Genomic DNA, 7,739 nt, shown 5'->3' with positions numbered 1-7,739 from the left:
AAATTCAACATATTTTATACAAGGTTTGTCAATGTTGAAAATCGGTTACCATGATGTTGAAATTTCAAAAACAACAGTTTAATGATTACTTTTTTCAAATCAAATCAAATTTTATTTGTCACATACACATGGTTAGCAGATGTTAATGCGAGTGTAGCGAAATCCAATGTATTTTCCACATAGATTCCACATCACAATGTGTTGACAAATTACGTTGCAATAACGTTGATTTAACCAGTTGGTGCCCAGCGGGACCACTCAATGGAGAGAATTGTTGGCCTACACTGTCACTGAATAAAGCCTCAGTCTCACCCCCATTCCATAGTTTATTTTCACCAGAAACGATATGTTTTCTCCATATATAAAAACTGGGAGGAGACTCATTAGTGCCTGGATTTTTTTTTTATTTGAATCACTTTGAAAACATTCACTATTTAAGACAAAAAAGTAATTCACCTGCAGTTTGCATCCATTTCAAAATGTTACATAAATAAAATGAATATTTATAAATATCTATTTTATAAACATATAAATAGTTTTTAAAACATAAATACATTTATGCAGGAATGAAAGTACATGAATTTACAGCAGCAGCAACAATATACAGCTTTTCGGTTTCTAGGTTTTACACCAATGTTATACATATGGGTTGGTTTTATCATTGTTGTCTCAGTCCTCGAAAATGCTGGTCATGGTGGCTTTTTATACCGAAAATCCATCACTTTTTAGGTATTTACCTCAGGTGAGGACCAACTGAATCCATGTTGTCGAACCCATCGTCTGAATGCTGTGCAGAGAAGGGAGAAGGAAAAAACATTGTTAGATGTCTTTGTCAAGTGAAAACTCTGGACGGATGGTTCTGTTAAAAGAAAACTGGATGAAGATATGGACATGTTACCACAAAATAAAGGGGATCCGTGTCACCCTCACTAAAATAAGCTTTCTAACCGAAGTCTCACTGCACCACTCTGGTCTACTCACTCCAAACAAGCACATGAAGTCCGCCCTTTGCCTCTTACACAATACTGAATTGACTGCCTAATACTCCTCTCCTCCTGTCCTCCTCACCCACATCTCACTTTGAAGTTGGGAAAGGGAGGAAGAGAGGTGTCTGCCCAAGAAACACACACACTTAGTCACATATGAACAGTATATGAGTCAGGACAAAGGAAGGTGCCACAACAGCCCCTCCCCCATCAGGATTTCACTGTTAGCAAAAAGGGTTTCCTTGAACATAGGCACTTAGGGTGCCATATGTGTGTGTGTGTCCATCCATCTACAAAGAGAGGAACCTGCTTTCATTCTATTTCTCTTTCTCTCCCTCACACACATAGAGACTGGCCAGTGACTTCATCACGTACACACAATGCATTATACTTTATCAATGGCCTATGGCCTAACTCTGACATCTACATGTCCTCATTGTCTTCACATCCGTCACATTGACTTCAGCCAACACCTATAATTACTTATGGTGATGTACTGCAATGAGTATGGCCAATTCATTTGGATTACTTCCCACGAACTTCAAACATTTCAAGAAGGGCTTCCTGATCTCATTCTATGGGGTTTTGTCCTGAGAACGCAGTCAGCATAATGTTATGATAGAGCATCAATGGGACACGCTGTTCTTCCCTAAACTGCTCTCACACTGTCCCACATAAATGCATAAGCAGAGCGCATGACTGCTTGGGAATTGATTCATGACTTCAATCAAGAAGCAGATGCATTTGTAAGTTAATTTATATCCTTCTTTTAAATGCAGTCTCAATAAGATTTGCTTGTAGTAGTCAGTAGGCCTAAACCAAAAGGATTAGGCTATAGGATTTCCACTTCACTGAAGGTTGAGGTAACCCTAACATTGTTTCAATCACTGTTGGTCAGTTGCAACATGTTTCATAGTGACCCCACTGACCTCTCAGATCAGATTGACCTTTGGCCACTAACAGGCTCACAAGCGGCCACCTCATCACATGGACATTTGTGACTCGTTTCAGGAAACTAGGCATATGTCGCACGTCACTACTTCACAGCAGAGGCATTTGAACGTAAACATGTATTTTTTGATCAGATTTTTTATTTTTCAGAAATACCTTCTGGAACATGTGAACTTTCATGTGCCTTAATAACAAATGTGTATTCCGTCCATAAATAAGAATAAAATTGTTAAATTACGAGCCTAGTTGGTTTAGCCAAGGAAAAAGACAGTATATTTCCTGCTAGCCACGATTGGCTGAGATAATGGATGGGCTGGATATGTAGGGGGGTGAGTTTGGATTGGTCTGCCATTTAGCATGCTTCTGTCTATAACGTGAGCTGTTCAGTATGTGTTGACAGTCCTCTCTACAGCGCCGTTTTTGAAAGATATAATGTTATCCATCGAGAACTAGAAAAGTTAATACTTTTCTCAACAACATTGATGGCCTGAATGTAGTAGGCGCTCACGACAGATCAATTGGAAAAAGTGATGGTTTACTTTGTGCACACGCCATGGTCAGTGTGAACCAGAGTCACTTGACAAAATGCTGGCCCCAAAAAGATGTAACTACAAAGTTAAATGGTTCCAGTCTGCTGTGAAGCATTCGTCCATGTATACCGGTAAGAGTCTAGCTACATGTTTAGATAGACATTTTGGCAGAAAGTCATTTTTTTTGCAAGTTAAAGTGTACTGTAGTTAACTAGCAAACATTAGCTTGTGACTTGCTAGCTAGCATTATGTGTATGATCTTTGTCGTAATATTACTTGAATCAGAATTCCATTTGCATTGCTTGTTATAGCCTAATGTTAGCTAGCTTACATTGAACCTAGTTTGTTAGCTTTAGCTACCTGCAGATTCATACTACAGCTATGACAATGTTTGTATTGGTAGTAGAACGAGTTGGGATGATGCCGGTTGATTGTTTAGCTAGCTAGCTAGCTAGCTAGTAGCTACATGTCTAAACAAAAGACTCCACGTCGGCCAGATTATTACATGACCCATCAAATTAGCCAGCTGTGTCTGGGGGTGATGATGGCCATCTATTGTATTTCATGAACATGTATAACATGTCCAGACAACAGTGACCCATCCACATAGCTAGATGTGGCCTGGGGGTAGTTATAGCATTTCCTTCACATGACCAATCAATTTAGACTAGTATGATGGTTAACTGTCATCGAAAAATGATACAATATTTATAAAATATTTTTATCTGGACACTTTGTTTTTGATATTGCTACTATGCAAGTAACCACTTCACTGTACTGTTTACACCTTCTGTATCCTGTGCATGTGACAAATCAACCTTATTTTATTTGACATAGTATGTGTTTACCACATGGCCTCAAGTGTGAATCCTTAAAGTGATGGGTGGGGCTAAGGCTTTAGAGAGTGTGAATGATGCTGAATGGGTGTAGACATAGAAGAGCTCTCCAGTAGGGGTACCAAAAGATTCATGGGCCATTTGATCAAAAGTGGGGTTAAAAATGTATAAACTTTCAAAGTAGAATTACTTCCCCATTTTTCCTCAACTGAAGTGTATGATATACAATTTTCTAGCTCTGAGTAGCTATTTTTATCCAATGTAAAAAACACTTTCAAATGTTGCTACATAAAATCAAATCAAGGCAGACGGTCACATTGAGACTAGTGCAAACTGTTCTACACTACTCTTTTAGTCTATAGTCTATGGGTGTCTCATCTGAAATATGCACTGAGTTACTCATCTGAGTTAGCCTACATTGGGGATTTTGTAGCAAATGCCTATGGAACTGTTCTTAAATTAGGTTGTTGATAGACGTTCTTCCTGATTTAATCCCAGGATGTGCAATTACGCATAGAGAAAAGGATATGCCGCGGGAGGTTAGGTTTACTTACCGATACGTCTCGATGCGCCATCTCTAACAGCCCATGCCGCTAATAGTGCCGATCCTGTCCATTTTGTGTCCGAAGCAGCCACTCCGGGCCGCGGCCCCTTTCTTGGTGTTAGGTTTGTGTCTCCGTGCACTGGGCTGGTCGCTCAGCAAGCGCGCCCACTTGCCCTTGGCGCGAGTTTCCATGCGCAGGTCTCGCAGCAATCGTACCCTGGAGCGCAAGTTTTCCATCCTCCGCTCTCTCTCTTCAGATGCCAGGAACTCCGACAGCTCCTCCCCCAACAAACTTCTAAGAGACTGGGACACAGAAACAAGACACCCGCTTTAGATACTACATTCTTAATTGAAACGACTTGGGTAAGCACCTGTCAGCAGATAGCTCATCTGGGAATTTTTCTGATAAACGGCAATAAATCTGTGCATTCGGGAAATCAATTGCCTACTTTGGCAAGCAGTAAACTCACTCTCTTGCTGTTTTCACAACAGTTTCGTTTTCAACTGGTTCTATGAAAGTAATTATGTTTATTCCATATCAAACTTTATGCAATTATGCTACATCTAGTATAATGTTAGTGCTTCCTAGACTTGATTCGCGTCTGGAGACACCAAAAGACAGGTCAGAACTCGTTGTGTGGCACAGGAGGTTGGTTGCACCTTAATTGGGGAGGACAGGCTCGTGATAATGGCTGAAGCGGAATTAGTGGAATGTTATCAAATGCATCAAATGTGTTTGAGGCCATTCCATTTGCTCCGATCCAGCCATTACTATCAGCCATCCTCCTCTCAGCAGCCTTCACTGTTAAATGTGTAGCTACTAGCTGCTGAATAGAAATCCTCTTAAATGCTGCAATTAATTGGCGCATCCTTCAAAACCAAATCCTCAAATTGGGTGTTATCATAGGCTACATTTGCACTTTAACGCATGTGAAACGGTGTGTACATTGGTTGAATAAGGCGATGAACACTGGTCAGAAATAAGTCTCCTTCTCCTGGGATTTCATGAATGCAGCGGAAAGACAGGTGCGCGTGCTGTGGGATATTAATTACTCACTGCTACATAGTGTTAGGACTATTCCTGCAAAGAATATTCAGTTCCTCGTGCTCGCATGACCAAACGTTTGAGAAAATACGTTTTCTGGTTTAAAATACGCAGCACAATTAAATGTATCGCTTTATACATCGATATTACTTTGAAGACGTAAAGGTCCCAGTCTCCTCATATCCGATGTCCAGGCGAGTGCTTCTCAAGGCGCGCTTGGGTACCAGCATGAATATCAAAATGATGCTTGGAAGAAAGTGGTCTTTAGATTTGTGTAAAACAGAGTAGCATATCACTCCATATATCTCCCTGATAAACAAGCCTTTCCTTCTAGTAATAGCCTATGCATACGTTGAGAAGCATACAATAAAGGTAAAATAAAATAAATACAAAACCCATATCAACATGAGCAGTGTAATTGAAATGCAATAGTCGTTAGACTTAATACTACTACATTTAACAATATTATGAATATTAAAGCCCCCGTGTTAAAAAAGGAACAGTAGTATATAGTTTATGATGAAGTAAAGCCATTATAGCCTGCATGCCAAGATATACATTGCCAGTACAGTACACCTGCAGTCATTGTTCATGTTCACGCATTCCGCTTACAAATTGCAGCGTGCACATCAATGAAGTGACCTCACCTTCTGTTGCGCTGGTGTCAGAGGCTTCGCCCCTGTCCTCACTGAAAGCAGAATTATCATAAGTCCACAAGCCACCAAATGCGAGATGTTCATTCTGACAAGTTTTGTAAAGTATTACTCTGTGCAGGCTAAATGATATCGGTTGGTAACCAGTTGGTACTCTATGTCTCTCTGTCTGTCCTTACTCCAAGCTTCCCAAGTGCTACTCTAACTGTGAATTAGTACTCCCGACTTTATAGCCAGCCACTGGTGATGTCATGACCACCTGCATATTGGTCTTCCCTCCCTCCTGTAACTTGCCAATTTAGTTTTTTACCCGTACCTGCGGCTTGAGGAGCACGTCATGCTACATGATTAATTAAATGATACACATACTGGTCATTGTGGCTTAAATGAATGAGAATAATATAGATTACATTATTGTTATACCATGTGCCATTAAGATTGGTTTGAATCCAAAACAGTACTCAACTGATTGAAAATGAGAAATGATGTGTATTTCATAACTGTTGAAGTGTGACATCGGCAGACACACGAGACTATATAAAAATGCCAACCGCCCACCGCGATGAAATGAGGTTGGACAATGAGTTCCAAAGAAATCAAGACCTTACTTGTTAGATGCAACAGAGTTGTGTGGAATGATTACCCACTCAGCATTACCATATTGTGGGGGAAAGTGTATCAAACACCATTCCAAAATATGTGCTGTCATGGCAGGCCTTAATTATATAATTGTAAAACGAAAATATTTGTATTTGTTTTTATTTATAATAATTTATTTGTCTTCCAGCTGTATAGAGTTGAACGCATACCCTATTCAGCCTATGCACCAACATACCCGCTAATTCCTGGGGAAATCATTAATAAGGTGTAACTTTAAAATATGAGCCCCCAAAACTTGAATTAAATATATATACAACGGCTTTGATTTGCACTCTAAAATTTGCTGGGTTCAAAACAAACCAGCACGGGGTAAATAATGGACAGAACACACGTTGGATTATTTTTGACCGTTGGGTTATTGAGTTATATAATCCACCGGGTTAGATCAGAAGACTAGAGGTGTGTCTTAGATTTGAAACAGTTATAGGCCTACGCTCAAAAGACCATGGTTCATTCGATTTATCAAGCGTGTCAGATCCCACAAACATTATTGATGCCACAGAGGTGACATAGCGGTCAGTGGATACCATGTATATCCACGTATATCCCTCGCTTGCCTATGTATCCTCCCGGTTACACACAAGAACACATTGAGTTAAAGAAAGTTGTCAAATCGGACACATGTTAGGGCTGTAATTCAAAGATGGTGATTTGTGAAAAACAACTTTAATTATTCTGTTGGCGTAACACTTTGTCATCAAGTAAACCTGTCATCTTTTGTGAGACAACTGCATACTGCAGTGCGTGTTTTTCTTAAGAGCAAGTGCCTGCGCTTGACTTCCCTAATGCATTGCTGTGCAGCGATATGCAATGACGCTATCTATATTTGAAACACATACAATACTCTGCCCGACCTATGGTCTAAGGGTGGAAATGTCTAAAGTTCTATTCACAAGCAATATGATGAGCTTTGGAGAGGTGAATATTGCTACTAAGGCACCATCTGTTTTGAAACACAGAGTGGCAGTATTTGCTGTCTTGAAATACCAAAAGACTAAACATTCATTTGCCAAAAGTTTCACCTCAAATTGCCTTTGGTCTTAAAGATTGGCAAGGCCTCACTTCACAACAGTTCCATAATTATCATATCATTCAGGTTGAGGGTAAATTGATTGTTCTCTTTCTGTTAGAATGACACTACTGACCCATGTGATCCATGTTGCCTACAAGGGCTCTAGCCCAGAGAGAGGTTTATTTTGTGTTCAGACATGATGTAAAAAAAACAGGAGAACATCAGATCTTTCTTTGGAATTTCAACACAAATCATCAACGTTACCCACTGGGCAAAATCTGGTTGAATCAAAGCTGTTTGCAAGTCATTTCAACAAAAAAAGTAAATGGAAAGTAAATGGAAAACTGATTGAATTTGCAAAAAGTCATCAATGTAAGGGAATTTACAATTTTTTTCACCCAACTTTTAACCTAAATCCAATGTCATCGTGATATTTTTTTGTTGATTTCATGTTGAATTCACATTAGCTGACAACTCAACCAACTGTAAATAAAAAAATAGAAGTTGAACTTAAGTCTGTGC

General features: G+C 39.6%; 1 protein-coding gene across 1 annotated transcript; it reads right to left on the bottom strand.

Moving 5' to 3' along the window:
* Positions 1-385: 385 nt before the first annotated feature.
* LOC123998092 (C-type natriuretic peptide 4-like) lies at positions 386-5,721 on the bottom strand. Its single transcript, XM_046302989.1, has 3 exons — positions 5,540-5,721; positions 3,858-4,150; positions 386-787 (listed from the first exon to the last, which is right to left on the bottom strand). The coding sequence occupies exons 1-2, from the start codon at positions 5,630-5,632 to the stop codon at positions 3,881-3,883; spliced, it is 363 nt and encodes a 120-aa protein (XP_046158945.1). The 5' UTR covers positions 5,633-5,721; the 3' UTR covers positions 386-787; positions 3,858-3,880.
* Between the last annotated feature and the right edge of the window lie 2,018 nt (positions 5,722-7,739).

Source organism: Oncorhynchus gorbuscha, linkage group LG15 (assembly GCF_021184085.1).
Source record: "Oncorhynchus gorbuscha isolate QuinsamMale2020 ecotype Even-year linkage group LG15, OgorEven_v1.0, whole genome shotgun sequence".
Taxonomy (NCBI): Eukaryota; Metazoa; Chordata; class Actinopteri; order Salmoniformes; family Salmonidae; genus Oncorhynchus; species Oncorhynchus gorbuscha.
This window is presented reverse-complemented; position numbering and strand designations above follow the sequence as displayed.